The 25961-nt window shown below is 42.1% G+C and overlaps 1 protein-coding gene across 1 annotated transcript; it reads right to left on the minus strand.

Annotated features, from left to right (window-relative positions):
* Positions 1-816: 816 nt before the first annotated feature.
* Positions 817-24677, minus strand: GPR137B (G protein-coupled receptor 137B). Its single transcript, XM_048485744.1, has 7 exons — positions 24125-24677; positions 18002-18051; positions 16337-16559; positions 10249-10398; positions 5737-5865; positions 1918-2042; positions 817-1366 (listed from the first exon to the last, which is right to left on the minus strand). The coding sequence occupies exons 1-7, from the start codon at positions 24491-24493 to the stop codon at positions 1267-1269; spliced, it is 1146 nt and encodes a 381-aa protein (XP_048341701.1). The 5' UTR covers positions 24494-24677; the 3' UTR covers positions 817-1266.
* Positions 24678-25961: the final 1284 nt, after the last annotated feature.

Consider the following 25961-nt stretch of genomic DNA (forward strand, 5'->3'; position numbering starts at 1 on the left):
TTTTAGTGGGGTATAACTCTGACATTCTAAGGTGATTGCCTTCGAGAACAGACAGAAGCACAAGATCATCATGACCAAAGGATTTTCAAGGATACCTTTGCCACATTTTGCTCCTTTGTCTTCATACAGAAATCAAGGGAAGGCATTCAGCATCTGGTGGCGCTTCCTCCTCTAATTTTACCAGTAAAACTGGAAATGTTGAGTCGGTCCAGCTTTTCAACCACAACCTCAATGGTTCAGACTGATGGCCTGGGAGTTGAGTGGCAAATGTTCTTGAGTCTCAGCTATTATTTTACGATCTTGACATCCCATTGTCTGTTCACCAATCACAGTTATATCATCATCATCATCATCATCATCATCATCATCATCATCATCATCATCATCATCATCATCAGGAAAGCCTTCCCAGGCGGTATAAAACAAAGACCAACCTCCTGAGACCTAACTTTAATTAATCTTGGAGTTCTTGCAAGAAGGTCATGTGTTGGGCTTCAAAGGATCTATGTTAAGAATACAGGTGGTTGCATTTGCCACAGTTTTGCCATGTTACCACAGAGCATGATTTTTGCGGCACCCCACACGTTCAAGGAATTCCAGTTGGATTCTACTTAAGTCCACCTTTTTAAAACCTGGAATTTACACATGGTTTTAACTGCTCTTACAAACATCCATTTGAACCTATGAAGGACATCTCTTTAAAATGCCTTCAGATGAAGACATTGTTCCTAGTTGCAATTACCTCTGCCAGAAGGGTGTCAGAACTGGAATATCTCTCCATCAACAATATTGGCAGAAAGATACTTGCCACAACAGTTAAGCCATAAAGAGTGCTTTATAAAGGGAATGTGATACTTTCTGAACATAATTAAAAGTTACAACATAGAAAAGTATGCTATACACTTCCAGCAGTATTTTTTTCAACATAAAAATAATTAAAATATAAAACATGTATTTACTCTGAAGACCCAGTCTTGCAAAGGCTTCCTTCTGTCCTCATTCTTCATTAGAAAGAATAGATTCTCTGACCTCAGTAAGAGTTTATCGTAGTTATTCAATGTGCAAATCTTTGCAGGAACATGCCCTTAACGTGGTATTGTGGAATGAAAGTGTAACTGAAGTATGACTTCATAAATAGTTTTTCCATCTACATTTTTTGCTGAGCCATTTTACCACTTTGTAACTTGTCTTACTGACACCACAATATCCTATAACTTTTAAATAATTTTAAAAATTGTCATTGGTGTGGCACTTTGTTGAGCTTGGTCATTCAATCTCTGATATAGAATCGTGCTGCAAGGATCCAACATGAGTCATAAAACTGTTATACTGTTGATGTCCCCAGTCATGGTAATCAGGAGAGAAACTGAAAAACAAAAATGCAGAATTAATCATGAATTTGCCTTTGCTCAATGTGGAAGAGGGGAAAAAAACTTCACTTGAAAATTCCTAAGGAATTGTATAGTTGTATTTTGCTGTAATCTGGTAATCCTCTGCATTCCAGTGACATCTGCCCAAGAATTTGCAACAGGGGCCTTGGATTGTAAGAGAGTAGAACACTCTAGTTGTATCGTAAATTTGTTGCTTAACTATTATTCAGGTTATTGAAAGTTTTCACTAACCATCCACAATGTACTTGAAGTAAACATAAATGTAATTTGTGTTTTTATAAACAAAATATTTTCTTGAGCTACAGGAAGAAAGATTTCAGTACTACATCTATGTGTTAATAGTATCTGTAACCAGTTGGTCTTCATCCTCACAACAATACAGTTCAATCAAACAGGCTGAGAAAACATAGTTTTGATACAGTTTCTTAACGTAACTTCCAAAAAGCCTTTATGAAAACAAATAATGGAGCACCAAATATAATTCCTGGTTCCTTTTACACATCCTCAACTTTTATACTTGCCTCACCTGCCATGTATGCTGTGTGGTGATATGCTCCATGCTAAATCATCATCACTATCATATCTGCGAGGATTATCAAAAAAATAAGATCTCGGACTGAATGCATGACTTGGTACTATTCCTGGGTTGGTCTAGGACAAAAAGAAATTCAATATTGTATCCATTTGTTTCCTGGTGGTTTGATATACTTATAATTTTTAGAATTGTAAATATATTATAAATATATATTATGCATTATAAGTATGTATAATATTGAATTATAAAGATATAATAATATCAGCAACTAACATGCAGCAAATAACAGGCACATAAGGGAGAATAAGTCAGAAAACAATTTAAAACAACTTTATTATCAGCAAAAATGATGTGTTGGATTCAGAGGCATATTGGGGGGAAATGACAGCTGGGGACAACACTTGCTCCGGGTGCCCCCACCCCCGGCGCCGGGCACCACAGTGGCAGGCCAGCTCCTGGGCTGGGCTGCTGCCACAGCACCTGTCCAAGCTGCCTCCCTGCAGGCTGTCTCCTGCCCTCCCCAGGTCCTCCCCTGGCCCAGGAGGTGGGGGGGAGGGTGCCATGGCAGATCTGTTCGAGCTGCCTCCGCGGGCCTGGGGAGGGAAGGAGGCGACTTGGACAGGTGTCACATACCACCCACTGGGATGGGGGGGTCAAATGATCCCCTGGTTGGTGTGGGGGAGGAGGGAGGTGGGAGTGATTTTGCACCCCCACTGGTGCACCTGGGGTCATTTGACCCCCCGTCCCCATGGGCAGTACGCCCCAGCTGGATTGCACAGAAAGTTGAACCGGAAGTAATTTCTTATTAAAATAAGAGCCAACTGAAGTAATAATATGTGGTCTGGCTTGACTGTGAGATATCCTGACATCTTTATGCTCATATGAACATACTCTATATGTTTCCTTTTTCCTACAGGAATTCTTCCATAGTGAAGAATCTTAATTCTCCAGCCTTTCTGTTCAAAGGATGGAAGCTCAACAACACTTCCTGGAGTATACTTATCCCACCCTTTCAGAACTAAGATCACAATCTGCCCAGTTCATAAATCTGAGCCACATCTGTGGTGCTGCAAAATCCATAATACTACTATGGCAAAAACATTTGGAAGTTATGTTGAATGACATTATTTATTCATCAGTTCCCTATTTGCAGCAAAAATGTTGCTTGTCTTTTGCAAGGGCCTTTCTTGCCTTTTCTTCGAAATCACTTTTCTTTCTAATTCATTTTGCCGATATCTTTATAACACAAGATCACCTTTCCTTTTAATATTGTGAAACATATGCAGACTTTTTCCTTGTCTAATTTGCCTTTGAATCTTAAATCTGAAATTCTAAAAGTTGTAGTGTACCATAGTGAACACAGCATTCCGAGTTAGGTTATTTATCCATGATGAGACCATGCATAATACTACCATGGCACAAGTTTCCTTTTAACACATTATACATGGTCACAGCATTATACTCACTGCTGATTCATAAACCTTCAGTGTTACTTTGAAAAAGAACAGTTCCGCTTTTGCTTCAAATTCTGTTTAAATGCATGCACAGTCTTCAGTTTAAATGTGGATAAATGGGAACAGTGAATGAAAAGATAAGGAGAACAGGTGAATAAAAACTTAAGATGAATGAATCTCTCACCATTTGTTATGAACAGAGATATTAAACAGGGCCATAATTTAGATGCTATGATTCCATTCGGCTACATTGGATCCTATGACTTTTACTAAATCTTCCTTCAATAGAGAGTCTTCTTCTAATAGAGAATGACTTTTCTGATGGAGAAAGGCTTCCTTTGGTGGAGACAGGCAGTGGTGGGATTCAAAAATTTTAGTAACAGGTTCCGATGGTGGTGGGATTCAAACAGTGGTGTAACGCCAATGGGGCAGGGTGGGGCATGATGGGGGCGTGGCCAGGCATTCCGGGGGCAGGGCATTCCTGGGCGGGGGTGTGGCAAGGATGCAGGGCGCAAGAGCCCCAGGTGCATTTCCCCTTCACCCCGCCTCTAGGTTCAAATAATGATTGTTTAAAGTATTAAAAAGCAATATACCAAAAGGTAGTGTATTATTTCTTTTTTATAAAATTATATTGATTGATTTTAAAGAACAACATAAGTAAGGAGAGAAACCAAAAACTGTTTACAATAGTTAACATATTACAAACATATCTAATTGTCGATCTCTCTCAACCCCGCCCCCAACTAAAACATCCTATATAGCCTCCCTCCTTCTCATATTTCCCTTCCTCCCTACTTTCTACTTCCCCTTCGGATTCCTATAACTACTTCATCTATTCCACTTGAAAGAAAACTAACAGAGGAAGAGATCCAAAATCCTTAATTTAAAGAGTAGTTTAAACTCCACTCTTTCCAATATAAATTTCAAGGGAAAAAAAGAAAAGGAAAAATCTTTACTTATAATAATTTCCCAACCTTTATACCAATGAACAAAAAAAATTAGAATTATTATATATTGTATTATTTCATACAGTTCATACACACGTGGGTGGGGTGCCATGGGGGGCAGGGGGACCTGGGGGGTGATTTTGCATCCCTCACTTGATGAGATTTGTTGTACCCAGGGACAGAGATTACCCCCTTGTCCCTAGTGGACTTAATCATTAATAACCGGTTCTCCGAACTGAGAAAATTTTAGTAACCGGTTCTACCGAATAGGTGCGAACAGGCTGCATCCCACCTCTGGAGACAGGTCATCCATTGTTGAAGGAAGCCTTTCACTATTGGAGGAAGATTTGGCAGGAAAGTGTCAAAGCGTCCTTCTTAGTGGAAGTGATTCAAAGGATCTAACCCCTTGGGTTTCAAAGATTTTGTGTGTGGGTTTCTGTACATCCGATGAACATTACCATTTCCTTGGGCTGTTACTCCCTCTTGTGGCTAATTATCAGACCATCTGATGTTGCTGATTTATTGTCTTCTGGAATTTTACTTTTTTAAAGCTAAACAATACAAAAAGGATGTCCCCAGTTTTCCAGCCTTGGATTTGACTCCATATAAAAAAGTGAAAACAGTTATTCTGAAAGGCTTGAAAACAAAAGTAAAAAATTACAAGTATTTTGCTTTAAATGAACTGGGACTGATGCATCAGTATTTTACCGTCCACTGCTTCTGGTAATAACAATTAGGATTTGCTAATCCAATACTTTCAACCTTGCTCATTTATGAATACTGTACAGTGGTAGCTATTTATTTGATGACAAAAACAGGGCTAGTTCCAGATTTTGGTAGACCTGGGCAGACAATGCCTGCGGGAGTAGGTAGAACTAAGGGGACAGGCTAAGCAAGCAGTCAGTCAGGAAATGCTTCTTCCCTTATTTTGCAACAAGTTACAGAGATGAGATGGCAGAGGGGGAGGAGCTGCATAGTGGCAGTTTCTAACTGCCTGTCTTAGCAGCTCTGCTGTTAGTGACTGTTATTCTTGATAGCCAAAGAATGAGGGAGGAAGGCAGGTATGTGTTTGCTTGCTCTTCCTTTTACTTCACCCTTCTTCAGCTCATATGCTCTCTTGTCAAGCTATGCCCCATCTCCATGATAGCAGAAGGGAAGAGCAGCAGCTAAGGTTGCCAACCTGCTGGTGGTACCTAGAGATCTCTTGGACTTAGTACTGATCTCCTGGAGAAAACTGATGCCTTGGAGGATAGACTCCATGGAGTTATACTCTGCTAAAGTCACTCTATTCCCCAAACCCCACCACCTTCAGCTCCACACACAAATCTCCAAGCATTTTCTAACCAGAAGCCAGCAACCCTAAGGAACCCACTAGCTGATCTCTGGGGAGCAAATAAATGAAATCTTACTAGGTCTTTTGTAGAGTTTCGAACACGGAAGAAGAATACAACTAAGGAAGTAGGCAGGAGCTCCCACACAAAAAGTATTATTCCAAATACTACATATCCAGCATCTCCCAGCTGGCATTTCAGATCTGCCTGTTGACAAATTAAAGAGTAATATGTTAAAGATGAACAATAAAATTCAACACTTGGAATTAACAGCAGCATTTCAACTATCTATTGTGAAAGGCAGAAAAAATAGCACACAGGTATATGACCCCTGCTAAATCTATGGACTTTTCTGCATGAGTCATTTACAGCCTATCTTGCCAACAAATGCTACTTTTCTGCTTTGAATTCTGCATGTTTTCTCTCGGGTTCTGGAAATGTTTTCCCTTCATTTTTCCTGCATTGTTTTCCTGAGCACTTCAACCATGATGGGTTTTTTGATCAATTTCCAAACCAACTTCCCAAATGTTATCATGCTCTTTATTTCTCTCCCCCACCAAACACTAGGCCCTTATTCAGGCCTCATATAATTGCCCAACCTCCTCTTTAACCATTTTCTCCTCCCCTCTTTTAAATTTTTTTTATTGTATATAATGTTTATATAATCGTTACATACAATATATTTATTCAAACTATACATTCCCCCCTTCCCCCCCCCTTCTTTTTCCCAGTTCTTCAAGCAAGCAGCAGAAGGTTCATTCTCCATGTTCTCTTCTCCCAGATTTCTTCGTTAAATCCAGCTTCTCTCATCCAGGTCTCAAACACTGTCCATATCTTCATAATCTCTCTTAATTTCTCTTGCTTTTCTCCTCCCCTCTACCTCCTATGCTTTCAAAACAATTTTTTACAAAAATTCTCCGTGTCACATTGAACTAGAGTTGTAACATTGAGGCAGAGACGGGGACGTAGGTATAGATTTTCGGGGGGCGGGGCCACATCCTTCCCGTCTCTGGGGGCATGGCCACGCCTCCCCAAGCCCCGCCCTGGCCTCGGTATGTATAAAAGCAGCTCTATGAGGCCGGGGTCGGCAGACTCCCCTGCCCTGCCCTCCCCCACCGCCCCACCAACTGGCCTCCCAGCCAGCAGCCAGCGTCCCTTCTGCCCTCCCCTCTGGGCAGAGGTGTAGCTAGGGAAAATGGAGCCAGTGCACCGAAATCCCTGAGTTTCTTTATACATCTTTATGAAGTGGCCACTGTGATGCTGGAATCCACCCCCAAAGAGCATCACTTTCAATGGTGTTTCAACAAGAGCCCAAATTCTCCTTTTAAATCCACCTTAAAGGGAGAATCGGGGGGGCCCAGTTAAAACAACATTGAAAGTAATGCTGTTTTGGGGAGGATTCTCCCCCACCCTGGATCAGCATCACTTTTAATGTTTAAACTCAGATTCTCCCTTTAAATTCATGCTGAAGGGGGTGGATTTAAAAGGAGAATCTGGAGAAACTTGAGGGTGCCTGCTGTCAGGGGTGCAATTGTTAAGATAGCAGCACCAAACTTTCAGAGTACCTTTAGGAGACTCTCCTAATGATACCACCCAGGTTTGGTGAAGTTTGGTTCAGGGGGTCCAAAGTTATGGACTCTCCAAGGTGTAGCCCCCATCTTCTATTAGCTCAAAGGTGTAGTCCCCATCTTTTATAGCTCCCGTTGGAAACAATGGGGGATGGGGCACCCCTTTTTAGAGTCCATAACTTTCGACCCCCTGGACCAAACTTCACAAAACCTGGGTGGTATTAGTAAGAGACTCTCCTGATGATACCACCCAGATTTGGTGAAGTTTGGTGCAGGGGGTCCAATGTTATGGACCCTCAAAAGTGTAGCTCCATCTCCTATTAACTCCCATTGGAAACAATGGGGGATGGGGCACCCCCTTTGGGAGTCCATAACTTTGGACCCCCTAATCCAAACCTCACCAAACCTGGGTAGTACCATCAGGAGAGTCTTCCACAACATTCCTGAAATTTTGGTGCTTCTAGTTTAAAATTTGCACCCCTAGCAGGCCAAAAATCAAAATATACTTAAAATATTTTTAAAACCACAAACGGGGGTGGAGCTTTGGACATGTAATGAGGGGATTGAACCCGAGAACTCCTCCTTACCTACGTCCTTGGGCAGAGACACAAAGAAGCAAGGGGAATTGGATCAGCTTTGTCAATTTCATGCCAAGTGAGCAATGTAACATTAGGGCAGAGAGCAATTTTGAAGTGGAGGCAATTGCATCAGCAGTAGAATTCTGAGATGCTTGAGTGACTAAAAAGAGTACTAGGAGTAATTGCTGCATGTAATCAGGGACTGTTGCAGTAACGATCATGTGTTACTGTAGATCAAATTTGGCTGAAAAATGTCATTCCTTGCAGGGGTGTTTCTGTTCCTTCAGGTAACGGCACCTACACCAGGAGTCGTTTTGGTTTCCATTTTGGATTGACAGTTCTCAATAGCAGGAATGAAAATTGAGACATTTTTGAATTGCCACTTCAAAATATAACTGTGTTGTAACGCTAGAGTGCCTACACTGAGAAAGAAAAAGGGGGAGGATTTTTCTTCTGCATCATGAATGACATTCCACCATCACTATAAGACATTTTCAGCAGTAGCATGTGGAATAAATGTAGCTGAAGTGACAAAAACAGCTCAAAACTACAGGAGGAAAGGAGGTGTGCAGAATCATTTCACAGAAAACATTTCCAAGATACAAGATTGGACCACTGGAAAAATCTGTGGTAAACTATGCATCCAGACTATAAGCATAACCAATTGTACAAACTGGGTTTCTGCCATTATCAGATTCTCTGGAGGTACCTACAACCAGTAAGCAACAACTGACCCAAACAGCAGATTTCTCAGGAATTTTCTGTGTCCTGTCAGTTAGAATGTTCTTTTGCACTTGAGTGATATTGAATTAAGTACTTTAAAAGTGTAATTCAAGACAAAGAGTTACACACACTTCTAAGCTCATTGACTGTTTAGGATTGCATAGCATTGTCAGTTTTTCTTCTATATTGTCCTGCCAACCTGAGGGACACAGACTGCAGGTTTTAATCTGAAAGATAATGTGGTTGTACTGGATTTCTTAGCAAACCTGGATCGATCCACAGATGTGGATGTGACCCCACCTGATATCCTATGTTGGTCTTAAGGGTACCAGACTCAAGGTGGGGCCTGGAGTTCTTCTGGAATTACAACTGGTCTCTAGATTAGAAAGATCACTCTCCCAGGAGAAAATGGAACCTTCAGAAAATGAACTTATGGTACACCATAGAGTCTAGGAGAAACACAAGTCCAAGAATGGCTAAAATTTGTTCTTTTATGGTATAATTGAGTAATTGTTGCTTTAAAAGACACTAAGAGAACCAGCATGGAGTAGTGGTTAAGAACAGTGGACTCAAATCTAGAAAACTGGGTTTGATTCCCCATTCTTCCATATGAAGCCTGCTGGGTGATCGTGGGCCAGTCACAGTTCTCTCAGACCTCTTAGCCCATGCAGAGGGAGGCAATGATAAACCACCTCTGAATGTCTCTTGCCTTCAAAACTCTATGGGATCTTCGTAAGTCAGCCATGATTCGAAAGAACACACTCACAAACACATATAAAGACACTAAAAATCAGAGGCTGGTTGGAGATTGAGAGACTGGGACTGCTGTTGTCTGGGATCCACCTATGAGTTTTAAAGGGGATTTCTTCTTAGTGCTGAGGAAAACTTGAAGAGAATTTCAACTTTTTTTTAGGTTGAGTGGACCATTACTGGATAACATACATATTTATGATCAAATGCTGTACAGAATTAAAATTAGCTGCAATGGCAGGTGAATGTGATCTTATGGGAATGGGAGACATTAAAGAAACTAACCTTTGACTGGGATGTGACATCAAAAGATGTGACATCACAGGACATAATATCACTTCCCTGTTGAGCTGTCTTCCCTCCCCAAACTCTGGTCTCTCCAGAAAACACCCCAAAATCTTCAGGAATTTTCCAAGCCAGAGATAGCAATCCTAGATGGTTTTCATTCTTATAGTTGCTTTAATTAAATCCATAATATCAAAAGCTATGTCTTGTTGGCAACATTCCCTTAAGTAAACATGAAACCCCAGCCCTGTCTTGAACATGCATGTGCCTTTGTTCATTTTCCATTTTCCTCAACAAAGTAGATGCTCATTGTTTTCCTTATGATATGTAAGAATGGTTTTGCTGTCTGACTGCCTATTTTGGAAGGATGCTAAAACTTGAAATCTAAAATCTTATCAGTGTTGCAAAATATACATTTACTACCATTCTTACTTTGCATAACGGTTATACAAAAGCCTGAACAGCATTTCTTCTAACAGTGTTTTTAAGAGGGGATTTTATATATGGGGATGTTTTAATGTTGTAGCTGCCTAGAGATCTTATATATAGGTGGGGTTTAAATTTAAATAAATAATAGGTTATTCTGAGTTTTGAAGTATTTTGTGCATGTTATCTTTTTGCAGCCACATATCAGTGTAAGATATTTTAAGAAATACTTTATCGTCAAAGGGAAGTGCTATACTTGCCTGATCAGATACATTGTACCAGTCGTAGTCAAAAGAATTCACTGCCCGGCTCTGAGAAAATGACAGCACGAAAAGATTGTAACAAGCTCTTGAAGTGTAAAGTAGTATAACAGTCACTCCTATGGTTGTTAATTGACATACTGATGAACCCTAGAGGAGAGAGTGAAACATATTTTAGTGAATTAGGATTCATATTGCTGAAGTTTAAAAAAAATAGCACACCAAGAATCTCACCAGGTTACTTTGATCCTCCCAGATCTTCAAAAAACCTGACACCTCTTTAAACAAGAGGCACTTTCACACATCCTGAATAATACCCTTTCAATAGTTTCAGTCCACTTTCAATGCACTGTAAAGATCATTTGCAAATGAATTTTGTTATTTCACATGGTACAATCTGACAGCAAAGTGGAGTGAAAGTGGATTGAAAATGAATTATTTGGCATTTGTGAAAGTGCCCAAGGAGTAGTATTTGTTGGGGTGCTGTGTGGTTTCCAGGCTGTATGGCCATGTTCTAGCAGCATTCTCTCCTGACGTTTCGCCTGCATCTGTGGCTGGCATCTTCAGAGGATCTGATGGTAGGAATGGAAAGCAAGTGGAGTAATTCCTACCATCAGATTCCATTCCTACCATCAGATCCTCTGAAGATACCAGCCACAGATGCAAGCTAAGCTGTCAGGAAAAGCTGTCTAGAAATGCAACCCCAACCAATCTACAGCATCCCAGTGATTCTGGCCGTGAAAGCCTTCGACAATACAGTAGTATTTGTTGTTTAAATGTGGGGATGAACTTGGTTATGCGCCATTCAATATGTTTGAGAAACCGTTCAGAATATGCAATACATTTTAGCCAGAGGAGTGGAGTAACTGAAGATGTCAGCTGTCATGAGCCAGGATACAGAGGACTCTGGTGCAGAACTTGACAACACAGTGCAGCTAGAGTTGGCTGCTCCTGAGAAAGACCAGGCAGGAGAGCCAACTCCCAGCCCTTCCCTGCCTGATTACATGCAGGTGTAGAAGCCTGCAGATCCTCCTAGGGAACCCAGTAATGAGTCAGCAGGGCACAGGAGGCAGAAGCAGAGGCAGCTGCTGCAGAAGCAAAGGAAGAGTGTTTGTATTGCAGCAAGATATGGGAAGATAGAAGTGTCTGCATCTGATGAGGATTAACACCTTGCATAGTCCCACCTCCTTGGACAAGGCTCTCTATATAAGCCTTGCTCTATACGTGCTTGCTTCTGCCTGGGTGCAACAAGAGTGTTTCCTGTTGCCTCTGTGTGGTTGGTCTACTGCTGATTCCCAGCCTGTTTATCTGATCTCCTGTGCCATGATCTGTTGAACTGACCCGTGAGTATGCCTTCACCTGCCACCTGCCTTGACACACTGGATTGTCTTCTGACTATACTCTTGTCTGCCGCCTGTTCTGTCCTGCAAGACTGGACCTGACCACGCCTTCACAGCATTCCACGCCCTGCCTGCCTGCAGCACATCAGCTCTGAGTTGGGGAATTTCTAGGGATCTGGGGACACAGTTTGAGGAGGGGAGGGAACTCATCAGGAATGTGATGCCACAGAGTTTACCCTCACAAGGTTCTACTTTTCCCTGGAAACTGATCTGCCGTCTGAAAATCAGTTGTAATTTCAGGAAAATCTCAGCCCCCTCCTGGATTGGTCCATGAGAAGCCCCAAGCTCTTAACCTGCTCTGTAAACCTCAACTCCACTGTGTTTATCACAAGTGGATCCCTCCAAAGCATCAGCTTAACTTTTCCGACCATTACCTCCATCTTGTCTGGACGAAACTTCATCTTATTCTGTATTAGCCATCTTACCACAGCCTCAAAGAACTGGTTCAGAGCCAGTGAATCTCAAGGCTTAGGCCCCTTCCGCACATGCAGAATAATGCACTTTTAATCCACTTTCACAATTGTTTGAAAGTGGAATTTGCTATTCCGCACAGTAAAATCCAGCTGCAAAGTGCATTGAAAGTGCATTATTCTGCATGTGCAGAGGGGGTCTTAGATAATGAAATATAAAACTGGAAGTCTTCTGCAGACTGATTTCATCCAGTTCCCAAACTCTGGATGTATACTATAGATGTATACTATTACTAGCTTTGATGTATAAAGTGCCATCTAGGCTTATGCCACAACTCTGTTTTACTATATCCAACTGCTATCGTTTTGCAATCTATTGAATAAGCAACAACCTAAAAACAATTCAAAAGAAAGTTCCATTCCTTGATTAGATCTAATTCAAAATGTAGTTCCATTCTTTCTCTACCTGTGGGTGGTAGAAGAGGGTAATATAACCTTTCCCCAATGAGAAAAAAAATCAGAAGTTTAATGGTGCAGGAAAGACTAACAAAATTTATTCCAGCACAATGTTTCATGAGTGAGGCCAACGTTTTGTTTTTCTGAGTTAACTGTATCTAACTATGCAATTTGGGGGTGGGGAAGTTACACTGTGGCTGGGGACAGCACACCCATGGCACAACAATGCCGCCTCCTATGAGCCTTCCTGCTGCATGGCCAGCAAACCAACAGTGACGCTGCCCCTCCCCCTGTGAAAGTGCCTATGAAGCTCAATGGGCTGCACCAATGATTTTGCCAGTGTAAGTTCACACCGGCAATTGGGGGCACTCCCAGACTAAAAGGGCCTAGGATGCCAGCTGAAGCTGCTTTTCTTGATGGGAATGCCCTCTTTGGTGCTGGCATGGGCTTCTGTGCCAGAAGATAGGATTGCAGCTGTGCTGGTGCCTGGGCATCTTGCTGCTGCACTGCTCCCCAGCACCAGCATAAACACCTCTGCACCAGAGTAAATGCCCCTTATGCTGGCACTGGGGTCACACCGCCTCCTAAGAGATTTTGCCTCTCCCCCTTTGGATTGGACTGTCAGACGGCATCTTTTGAAAGTATACACTGTGAGCCTGGAAGTTAGTAGCGTAGCTTGCTGGATCTAATAAAGCTACTTTCCAAAATTGCCAACCAGATCAAAAAACTTTGTATTCAGTACTATAAGTTATGCTTTTCTGAACTTAAGGATTCCATTATTTTTGAAGAACTGAAACTACCAGTAGAATAAAAGAATTTGAAACTTGTGGTGGGACAATAACATACAGTACAAAATATTAACAGAGGAAATCATTGCCATGTATTCCTCTATTGCCCTTGGTGTTGGTGAGCAGGAAGTGGATGATTGATAGAACCTTTCCATAAGTTGACACTCAAGTCCTTGTTCTAAATAACTGGACAATAATACTATTTCCCCAAATTTCCCCACATAAAAATCACATAGCCGTCTCTAATAAAGTAATCTGAGTTTTATCCACTTAAGGCCTAGTAGGAATAAATCACATGAACTGTCTTAGCTCCTTCATTAAAAACTTCTGAATTCTCTTAAACATTTTACCTCATAAACTGTGATTCCAGAATTCCCTTGTGAGGAAATTACAAATGTGTTTTGCAGTATTTTGCAGTATTGATTCAGTCTGTGCCCATGACTATGGTAGTTGTTTATTAGATGTATTTTTCTGTGCCCTTACTGAAGACAGAGCAACTCCCATAAGAAGAGGGCTTCCCGGCCTACTGAACTTCTGTCTAAAGAACACCAAACAATGCAGCTGTTTTTATACTCTTGCTTCATCCAGAGGCTGAATCACTTTTTGCTCTAGGGATAGTAAAACTATTCATTCTGTCCTTATCTAACCAGGACACTTGAAAGGGGAATGTGGCTTAAGGCCCACAGCAACAGTATTCTGAGTTGTTCACCCACACAGGCTGGCTCATCATATGAATGCAAGATAATATGGTGGATGGGAGTGATAAAACTGAATGCTTCAAGCAAGATTAACCTAATTCAATGTGATTTAGTGATTGTTAAGTATGGAACAGATAGAGTAGTTAGAGCAGTGGCAAAAGATAAAGTATATTGTATGCAAAAGATCCCAGGTTCAGTTCTGCACATCTCTGGTTAATCTGTAACAGTGAAAAAAAGATCTGGGAGATTTACTAAACTAGAATAAACAGCACAGGCTAGATTAATACAAAAATCTCATTCAACATAAAACTGGTGCATCTGCATAGGTTAAACCTCATCCTTTTAAAGTATAATCATAGTATTTTTTTCTGAAAAGAAAGATAAAGCTTTGTGAGAACTTTTGGTTTGGTGCAAAAGCACCAACCTGAACTACTTTGTGCCTGTTCTAGCCAGAGGGTAAGTTAGCTCTGCCCTATAAAATATACTTGGTAATACAAAACAATTATTATAATAAATCACTTATTGAAAAATATAGCCATAGATTATCCAGTTTTCAGTACCTCTGCTGAAAAGATGGTAACTTTTTAACTTTTCAGAAATAAAATCTGCCTGGTGAGTCTGTTAGCTATGAAGGAATCAGTGCTTTTGTAAACATCAGAGATAGAGTGAATGCACACTGATGAAAAATGACTTCATGCAGTTCCATAGATAAATCACCCTCTTGGATACTCATAGCCATGAAACACAACAGTAAAACCAACAGTTAAGACTCTTGCACATGAGTCACTTCTCGGATCTTGAAAAAAAATTTCCTTGTTTGTTCAGTGACCCCATTCTGTTCATTAAGCTGCCAGCTTCTACATACCATATACTCTGCCAGTCAAAGTACACAGCCATGGCATAAGGCAGTTTCATATGTTAGTGAATCCAGACATTTCAATTTTTAATAGATAAAATGCAAAGAGCATGAAATGATTGTATAAAATCATTAATACTGTAATAAAGCAAAACAGAATGAAAACAAAAAATTGGCACAAAACAATTAAGTCAGCCTCCTCCATTTGCCAGGCAGAACAAAAGAATTTTCTCATTTCCCTAAAAGTGCTCACTCAGAGACTAGAGTGAGCCTTCATAGACAACCAGATAATGAATATCTACTAGGTAACGCAAATTAAACGCTGGGACTAGTGAGAGGCTGACTTCTGAGTAAAAATGGACAAATGGGAGCTGCAAGAAGAAGGGGAACAAAAGAATATTTTCACTCTCTTTCCATCTTGTTGCAACGTATTGTGGAAGATGGAAGGAGGATTGGGTCCAGAGCAGTGGTGGGATTCAAATAATTTAACAACTGGTTGTTTACAAGCACCATTTTAACAACCGGTTCTGCCGAAGTGGTGCGAACCCACTGAATCCTACCACTGGCCCGGAGATAACCTCCTCTGAGTTTAATCCCTATGCTTGATTTTAGACAGCCACCCTCTACCAAGCAACAGAGAAAATATTTTGGTCAGATGATAATAATATCAGAGACACTTTTCCTGAAGCCAATTTCCCCTCTCCCCCCATTATTCCAGCAGTGAAGCAAAGCATCCTCCTTCCTGCACTAAAGTAATTGGGTGGTTGAGGGAATTTGCTTCACAGAGGGAGGAAACATCAAAGGGCATTTTTGTATTGTCAAAGGCATTTTTTTTTTCTTAACCCCCTCCTCCCAGATGACTTTGGTGATAAAGAGCAAGACTGCCTCCCTTCCCAGAGAAGGAAAAGGAGTAATTTCCTCTGAATTTCTTCACCAACTGAATCTGGTTGGCACAGGGAAAGTGAACCATACTGGTCTCCTCTCAGTCAAGACAGCTGATAAAGCTGGTACTTGTGTGCTGCCTTTCTGTTGCCAAAAGGATCTCATGGCTTGAAGGGTAAGTGCAGGCACAGCTCTCACTTGAAGCCATTTTGTGTGACTGTTTTAACTCATGCTATTTTTCTGCAAGGTTAGGTGGTGTTTGTCATTGCTAGAGGCCCTGTTCCTTTTAAATCTTTCCTCACCCTTTTTAGCTTCCTCAGTTTCTACACAGTAGACTGCTGTTTTAAAGTGAGAATTTTTCCCTTGTTTTTCATGTTTTATCATTTCTATTTATGCAAGTAAAGGTGGAAACACATTCTTAGTTAAAGAGACATTGGCTTAATGGAATAATTATTGGGCCTAAATATTGAACTGAAATTGCTTATTTAATCTGAGCTCATGGGGACTGACAGCAAACTTTTAGTTCATATCACTTGTTTCTCTCCAATGTGATATTAATCTGGATAAGTTTTTTTAATATGTCTGAAATATACTTTACCTTGGATTCCAAGTAAATATTCGCTAAGGACATCTTGGAAATTTTGTAGAGACAGATGGAAAGCGAAATGGCACATAGCACAAACAATGTGTCATTTATAGCAACCCTGACCAATACAATATTTTTACTTTCTGAATTCTCCATTCTCACGAGCACCGCACATGTCAGATTCACCAGTAGGAAAAGTAAGCTGAAAAAGAAAGATGCCAAGTAGAGAGGCAACCTGGATGGGGGAAAATGAATTTTGAAATGATTACATTTCAGCAAGGGTTAAGGAGAAGCTTAGTATTCTCTAGGACAATATGTGACAAAATTAATCCACCCATTATTTCAGTGAAACTTAGCCTCTGTTTTCTGTAGAGGAATCCTTACCGATTCCCAAAAGCCAGAATAGAGTTCATACAGTGCTGGCTGAGGAGAATCTGTCAAAGCATGACATCCACAGGTGCATGTCATGACATCCACAGGTGCATGTCATCCACAGGTGCATGTCAAAGCATGACATCCACAAAGCATGACATCCCAACAAATGTCAACATTATATTGACTAATATAACATCATAATACCAAAACAGTAAATCTAACTAACACAATGAAGTGCCTGGTATCACATTAAGGATAAGGGAGAAAACTTGCAAAAAGCTGCTCCAAAGTTATGGGGAGGCGGTTTGGTTTTCAAAACTGTATGGGGAGGCAGGAGCTCCTTCTCCCCCCATTCCACAGTTCCAAGAAGAAAAGGGCTCCCTCTGGTCTTTAAAATGGCATTCCCTGCTATCTCATATCCTCTGGGGAAACCCAGACAAAAATCACCCAGACACATCTAGTTTGGCCCTAACTATTTGCTACTTGAGTGGGACTAGGTCTTTAGATTTTGAGATGGTATTCTCATGTCCAGCTTTTCCACATAAACTGTTTACAGGTATTCCGATTTTCAAACAGTTGTTAATGAAAGGGGGGGGGGAGAAGCTTTATGTTGTTAAAATACAGTGCTGCTCTCCTTGTGATCAGCGAGAGACTTTCAGAAAATGAAACAAAACATGGAATTATATTTCACAATTTGCAACAGTGTACTGTTACAAGTCAATGCTACTGCATCAACAACTCTTGTCTCCAATTTCAACTCAACAAAATGTGTCACTGGCCCTTTCCCCACTCACCGTTTGTTGCACGCTATTCTTGCCAAGTAGCGCGGGGTCCCGCTGCACTCCCCACTACAGGGGCGGAGACAATGCAGCCGCCCCGACGCTGCCACTCTCGCACCCCCTCAGCGCGCGTCATTCCCAGTGCTCCTCAAAAGCGCCTTTTGATGACCCCGCACTCTGTCGTGGGGAAGCCCGGGAGCGCGCCAGAAATGACGCGCGCTGAGAGTAGCGCGCGGCAAGGGTGGTCAACAGTGAGTGGGGAAAGGGCCACTTATTTGTGACTCCTAGCAGTCATCACTATTTTATTTAGAATACATTTTGAAGAAACATTTTATTGAAGTAATATTCGTATCAACATTTTAAAAATTTCAAATTACCACAAAACAATGTACATGTTTCATTAAAATATAAATCTTTAAAGCATTTGATGGTAAAAGTAATCCTAGCATGTGCAGAAGCATTTGTACTTTAGAAAGTAACAACTATTTTTGCCTTTTATTCACTGTAAAAATATATTTATTACCTGTATTTAAGTAGTTCTGGTGAGTATTTTGATTTAGCTTTAAAAATCACCTGAAATGAAACAAGAGTACATGTTACATTTACTGATAAGTTCAGGCAGATATCCATGTTGGTCTGTAGTAGAAGAGCAAGATTCAAATCCAGTTGTACCTTAAAGATCAATATGGTCTCCACATGGTAAGTTTTCAAGAGTCAAAGCTCTGACAAAGAGAGCTTTTACTCTTAGGAGCTTGGATTTTTGAAAATTGATGCCCTGAAAATCTTAGGTGGTCTTAGGTATTACTGGACTTGAATCTTGCTATAATATTTGTAAGATCACATACCGGTAATTAAAACAATCAATAAACCTTTGCACACAAACCATTGCACTGCTTCAGGAAAAGATCTCTCTGGAGCAAATAACCCATTTTTGGGGATCATCCCACACATTATTCAGCAGTATACATGCGTTTGGGAAGCAGATTATTGGGCAGTTCTTAAGTAACTACAGATCTACCAGAAACCCAGAAGTCTCAGGACTTCTCTTGGTCTGACTGCTTATGTCAAGTGACAGAGGAAGCAAATGATGGAGGAAGAGAGCAAGAGGTGCACAGGGTAATCATGATACCATCCACATCTGCATTACTTCCCTTGCCTTAGCACTCTGAAGGTTCCCATTTCTTCCTCACCATCACTTTTTCAGACTCTTTTTTAAAATCAGCAATTGCTAGAGTGCTATAGCGCAGGGGTGGGATCCAGCAGGTTCTCACCAGTTCCCAAGAGTGGGTTACTAATTATTTGTGTGTGCCGAGAGGGGGTTACCTATTGGGTCTGCTTTTCCGTTAGAAATTCCATTAGGTCCAAAAATCATAAAGTCCTGTTGTTTCCTATGTGGCTAGTTAGCGACGGTAGAAAATGGGATAATTCTCCCTGTTGGGCTGTTTTAAAAACATGTTTTAGAAATATGGTAAAGTTCCTTGTTTAAGGAAAGTATCCTTCTTTCTAGAAACAAAATTAAGTATTTGAAAGTATTAAGTATTTGACAGGCGGTCAATTAGAGGAGAAGTAGTTGTTTCTGTTGGCAGTAGACGATAGGACTTGATATAATGAGTTTAAATTATGGACAGAAAGATACCAGCTGGAAATTAGGAACTTTTTTTTTACAGTAAGAGTTGTTTACAGTAACAGAAATTATCAATGCTCCACCCCCGGAATTCCTGGCCACGCCCCCATCGTGCCCCGGCCAGTCCCATTGGCGCTATGCCACTGTTTGAATCCCACCACCTTGGGAACCTGTTACTAAAAATTTTGGATCCCACCACTGCTATAGCGTTATGATCCATAAAAACTAAATCATTTCTCCATTTTATCCTCACACCAATTGTGTGAGGTGAGTTAAGCAGAGAGTGTGTGATTGGTCCAAAATTACACAGTCAGCTTCCATGGAAGTGTGGTGATTCAAGCCGGGCTCTCCCCAATCCTGGTCTGACACTTTAACCACTTTAATATCTGCCATAGTCTACCAGCTCTGCTGAATCCCTAGCGGGGGGCAAAGGCAGCCATGGGAGCTAAGAGAAAGAAACTGTGGGGAAAACTGTTATGTGGATTCTGTTATTGCTGCAAATACCTCTTGTGTTTGCAGCCAGAATGAGAGCTACACAGAGGTTAGTGTGTGGCAAAGGCCAAAGAAAAACAATAAAGCCTTCGACAATACAAAAACAATAAAATTGATTTATAAAATATATCTTGAGAAGTGAGGATTTTTGCTCCTCCAGTTTAGACATTTTGATGACTATGGCAAAACAGCAAAATTCACTCTTTTCTTGAGTTCTACAGTTCCTGGACTTACGTAGCCATCCACAAACATCTGGCCAGGCCATGTGGTTATTCAACTCCATCATTTACTTCATTTATACTCCACTGTCCTCCCCAATTTGGGGGAACGGACCCAAAGCCATTTACACTCATTTTTCTCCTCCATTTTACCACCACCATATCCCTGTGAGGTAGGTTAGGCTAAGAGTGTTTGACTGAATGTCACCCAGCAAGCTTCCATGGCAGAATGGAGATTTGAACCCAACTATCCCAGATCCTAGTCCATTGCTCTAACCCAGTGGTGGTGAACCTTTGGCACTCCAGATGTTATGGACTGCAATTCCCATCAGCCAATTGGCCATGCTAGAAGGGGCTGATGGGAATTGTAGTCCATAACATCTGGAGTGCCAAAGGTTCACCACCACGGCTCTAACCACTACAGATACAAAGGCATATGAAATTAGTTTAAATAAGTCTAGAAATGATGACTTTGAACACAAGAGAAATGAAGCTGACAATGCCAAAGTTTTCCATTAGTATAGGACAGGGGTCGGGAACCTTTTTAGTTCAAAGAGCCATTTGGCTCGCTCGCACAGCCCAGCTCGCCACGCCCCTCGCTCACCCCCGCCTGCTTGTTTTGCCCTGGCCCCTTGCTCTCGCTCCCCCCACCCGCTTTCTCGCCCGCTCGCTTTCTCGCCGGCCCCCTCGCTTGCTCACCCCCCCGCCTGCTTTCCCGTGCCCCTGCCCCCCTTGCTCGCTTGCTTTCTTGCCAGCCCGCCCGCTCAACGCACCCCCCGCCTGCTTTCCTGTGCCCCCGCCCCCCTCAGCTCGCTTGCTTTCTCGGCCACCTGCTTTCCCGTGCCCTTGCCCCCCTGGGTCGCTCGCCCGCTTCATCGCGCACCCGCCCGCAGTCCCATGCCCCTGCACCCCCTCGCCCGCTTGCCCGCCCTGCTTTTCCTGTGCCCCCGCCCCCTCGGTCGCTCGCCCGCTCGCTCCAACGCACCCCCCGCCCACCCAGTCCCATACGCCTCTTGCTTTCCTGTGCCCACGGCCCCCTCGCTCGCTTGCCCGCTCGCTCAACGCACCCCCGCCCCCAGTCCCTTCCCCCTGCCCCCTCGCCCTCCTGCTTTCCTGTGCCCCCGCCCCGCCCCGCTCGCTCGCCCGCTCGCTCAACGCACCCCCCCGCCCGCAGTCCCATGCCCCTGCCCCTCGCCCGCTTGCTCCTGTGCCGCGCTCGCTTTCTCGCCAGCCCGCCCGCTCGCCCCTCGCTCGCCTGCCTGCCTGCTTTCCCGTGCCCCCGCCCCCCTCGCTCGCTCGCCCGCTCTGCTTTCTCACGCCCGCCCCGCCCCTGCCCCAGCCGCGTTCTCGCCTGCTCGGCCGCTTGCTCGCACCCCCCGCCCGCTTTCTCGCCCGCTCGCTCGCACCCCCGCCCGCTTTCCCGTGCCTTACCCCCACCCCTCGCTCGCCCCTCGGCCCTGCCTCGCTCCGCTCGCTCGCTCGCCCGCTTACCTGCTCGCCTCACTGCCTTAATTTCTGCCCAGGCTTCCCCAGGAAGGGGCAGCCATGCCAGAGCCGCACGAAAAGCGGCGAAGAGCCGCTTGCGGCTCGCGAGCCGCGGGTTCCCGACCCCTGGTATAGGATGTGGAAAACGTATACATTGGTGCAATGTTGTATGGTTCTGGATAGACAATCCTTGCTTGACTTTGGAAGAATTCACACTAGAATATATTCTTCATGCATACAAATCCTAATTTTTCTAGCAGGTCCTAGCTAATAAGCTTCTTCTCCCATATCTAAAGAAGTAATAAAATAGATGAGGGATGTGCATGCAAATGTGTTTGTACTCCTTGAGAAATATAGAAGCACCCAGCCAGTGTGTGACTGAAAGAAAGGTACTTTCTTTAGAGTAGCCAGATTTATAAGCCCTTGCTGTGCTTCATGTGAGAGTGACTTGCAGGAACATTTATGTGACTCAAAGAAGAATGACACGTTGCACGGCAAACACGGGGATCCCATCTACTATGTAATACTAAGATGGCAGTGAGAACTGCAGGTTTCCCCCTTATCTATTCTTCTCTGCTATCCCTTCCTTATGACCATTACCCTTCCCCCAGATGGCCCCAATACCAGAAATAAACTTGGGTAGGGAAAGAGTCTAGAACACAGGCACTGGAGGAGGTATCAGTATGTGGGGAAAAGTTTTAATGACTCTGTCCCACCTACCAACTGTAAATACCCCCACCTAATTATCATAGGAAACTCATATTTCCACTTTTAAAAGCATCTATGAAAATACCTCCTGCACTAACGTTCCACTGATTCACTTAGAGGTGACACCTAACCTTTCTAAATGCCCTCTATCTCTTGTATTGTCCTACATAAAAAAGAGAGGGGTATTCAAAAAATGCTTCATATTTCTGAAGTGTGCTTGTCCTATCAGGTTCAGGAGACCCTCTTCTTCTGCCAGTTGTTCTTTCCATAGTTAACCTAAATTATTGTTAGTTCACTAGCAACATTTCAGGTGCTTTCCTGGCATGTTCTTCCTGCCCAACTGCATTTTATGAAGTGGCTAAATGAATATGATGCCTTTTTGCTCCACCACTTCTGCAGCCCCACTTTTATGCTAGCAATCAGTAACTTTTCTTCAAACTGAACAGGCTAGCTTTTATATATGAAGACATTGAACTAGTCTGCCTCTCTTTTTTATCTGGGTGAAAGTTGTCTCCACACAGGTCTGTGAGGTTGTAGTGATTCTCTCTCCTCCCCTCTTCACACTAGTTCTTGCTTGTCTGCTGAGACAGTATCATAGCTGTATCTTTTCAACAGAGCTGCCTTGACAGTATGCTGATTTACAAGCAAAACTTGCCACTTCTTGATTATAGCTTTGTAGCATCTACCAAAGGAGGAACATGTGTGGCTTATTCTACAGAGCACGCTATATTCCTTTAAAGCCTGTTCCTATTTTTCTAATTTCTTGGGTTTTTACATGAGGCCTTCCTCTGCAAGCAGCCCAAGCATGCCATTTCTACGCATTGCTTCTACAAGTCCATTTTCAGGGGCAACAGCTCAAGATCCCATCTGCACTTAACAAAAAAAGCAGTTCTTAAATGGAACAGTTTTTAATGTACAAATGTTCATTATGATCCATCCTCACAATCACAACCAGAAGATGCCATTATTATCCTCATATTAAATATGGCTAATTTGGGCCAACACATCACATTTATCTGACAGTAAGCTTCACTGTAACCCATGGGGTGGCCAAGTAAGCCAGACTATTAATCAAATTACATATCCACACCATTCAGATTAAGATGATGTTCTACCAGGGTAACTCTTCTTATGTCCCTAAAAATGCTCATGATAACATTTCCTTTCTTCTTAGTTATTTTCTCTATATAAATTAAAAACTCCACTGAAGCTCATTTTGCACCAAATATCTAGGTCTTAGAAACAAATTGCTAATTGACATTAATAGTAATATTTCCTATTAAAAGAATACTTTTTAAGTGTTCACTGCTCCAGATATTGCTTTAGTAATCTTTACAAGAGACATGTGAAGTAGGCCAGATGGAGAGCTGAAGTTAACAGGCTCCCCTAAGGCCACCAATCAAATCTGTGACCAAGTGAATCATAATCTTAACCTTCATGCAACATCAGATTTCAAAAGGGATTTCCTGTACAATTTTGAACTACTTTTATTTTATTGGCATAAATTTTAAAGTTACAATATTTTATTTCATAATGAAAGAAAAAGCTCTTGCATCAAAATAAATTGCAGTTCAATATAACCAGTTTAAACAAGTTTCCTTCATGTGGAAACTGATAGGTGAGACCAGAGTTGCCACTGAGATTCAGACTCTATGCTGAACAAACATGACCAAATTGTGAAACCTTGTTTTTCATTGTTAGTAAAACTAGCTGATATCCTTAGTTAGCTGAACAGCAAGATTTTTAACAATGTCTCTTTGAAGGCGATAAGTTATTGTCTCTGGTTTATAACATCTCCTCCACATTTCCAGTGCAGTATCACTGGAAAAGATGCAAACTTAACATTTTTGGTTTATTTCATTCAGTTACTGCTTTCATATGGCAATGGCATTGTCCTGCTAACAATTTTAAATAGTTTGTCTTTATTAAATAACATTGCTGAAGTGTCAGGGGAATCCTCATTGCTCTTTCAAAAATACAAAAACTGCAGATGAAACAGTTAATCCTCAGACATCAGAAAGAGAAACATTATTCAGCAGACTAAGTCTATCAGCTGATTTTGGGCAGACACCATAATTCTGTCACAATCCCATCAAACACAGAAACAACCATTCCTTACCTGAGTGAAGTAAAGATTCATCAGTGTCAGTGTGAAAAATTGGAGGCACACTGGGAAACAGTACAGAAGCCAGAAGGTGAAGGGGCTGAGAGAATTTGCGCTGACAAAGTCTTTGAAGTAAAACGAAAACAGCACTGTCCTAAGACAGGCCCAGAGCAGGCACAGAAACAGAAAGACAGTTTGATAACTAAACCTCTTGTGCCTATAGTGGAGGACCAACCACAACTGGATATAGATGAACACAAACAGGAGTGAATAAAAGACTGTATAGGCAATGGTCAGCCCTAGCTTGACATACGGAGGCAAGGCTGGACTTAAGGTTGATGGAGAAGTGTCATTTTTCAAAGGGTCCCACTCAGGGGCCTCCATTTGAGCTCTTCCAGAATTGGCAGACTTTCCTGGTTAAGTTTGCCGCCTCCTCCTCCTGCTGCTGCTGCCGCCGCCGCCTCCACCTTTCATCTTCCTACAGCAGAGGAATCAAGAAAAAGAAAACAAGTCGCACTTCCTCTTTGGCAGCTCACTCAGGGCTTGAAGCACATGATCACAATCCAGAATGATTCATTAGGACTGCCTCTGTCAGCAGTTGGCAAGGAGCAACTCAGACAAGCCACTCCTCCTCTTAGTTTTTGCAAGCAAATCGCCTTCGACCCCCTCCCTAGTTTTCTTCCAACATGGTTTTTCACAAACAACATAAACAGCATTGTTTAAAAATAAAAATCATGACAAAGTACTTAAACAGATTGGTCTGGTGAATCGTGAAGTTTATTTTCTTTCATCTGAATAAAGAGTTGGAAGGCTTAGCTGCTATTATACAGCAGACTGCGGGACGGGGGTAGGGAGAAGCAGAGGAAACTCCCACCTCCTAATTCAGCTTACAAAAGCCTAATTATAAGGTAGGTTTCTCAAACAAATTTGCTCTTCCCAAAGCAGCTCCCTTGGCTGTCCAAAGATCTGATTCACACTGTGCCAAACTTAGATTTACATTTGAACTTGTCAACAACTGGAAACTATGAAAATGTAGGAAAAATATAGTCCAAACTTGATGGAAAGCATTATTACAGATAGAATTGTCAAGCATATAGGAAGGCAAGCCCTGCTAATTAAAAATTGACCTGGTTTCTGCAGAGGTAAGTTCTGTCTCACTAACCTTTTAGAGTTCTTTGAAAGTATCACTAAACATGTGGACAGGAATGAGCTAGTAGACATTGTTTCTTTGGATTTCCAAAAGGCATTTGACAAAGTCCCTCACCAAAGACTTCTGAGCAAACTGCACAGTCATGGGATAAGAGGACAAGTCTTCTTAAAGATTGGAAACTGGCTAAAAAACAGGAAGCAGCAAGCAGAAAGAAATGGTCAGTTCTCACAATGCAGGAATATAATATGACCAGCAGGATCCCTCAGGGATCTGAATAGAAACTGGTGCCTTTTAATTCATAAATGACCTGGAGTCAGGAGTGAGTACTGAAGTAGCCAGGTTTACAAGTGACAACAAGTTCTTTAGGGTGGTTATGAGCTCCCGAAGGATCTCTTCAAGCTGGGGGAACAGGCATTAAAATGGCAAATGAGTTTCAGTGTGAGCAAGTGTAAAGTGATGCATACTGGGGTGAAAAATCCTATCTTCACATGTACGCTGATGGGATTTAAACTGGCCACAACTGATGAAGAAAGGCCCTTTGGGGCAGTAGTAGATAGCTTGATGCAAATGTCAACCTAATGTTTGGCTGCTGTGAAAAGGCGAATTCCATGATGGTCATAATTAGAGAAAAGATAGAGAATAAAATTGTCTCTATGATACTGCCCTTATACAAATCAATGGTGAGATCACAACTGAAATATT

This window comes from Sphaerodactylus townsendi, linkage group LG01 (assembly GCF_021028975.2).
Source record: "Sphaerodactylus townsendi isolate TG3544 linkage group LG01, MPM_Stown_v2.3, whole genome shotgun sequence".
Classification (NCBI taxonomy): domain Eukaryota; kingdom Metazoa; phylum Chordata; class Lepidosauria; order Squamata; family Sphaerodactylidae; genus Sphaerodactylus; species Sphaerodactylus townsendi.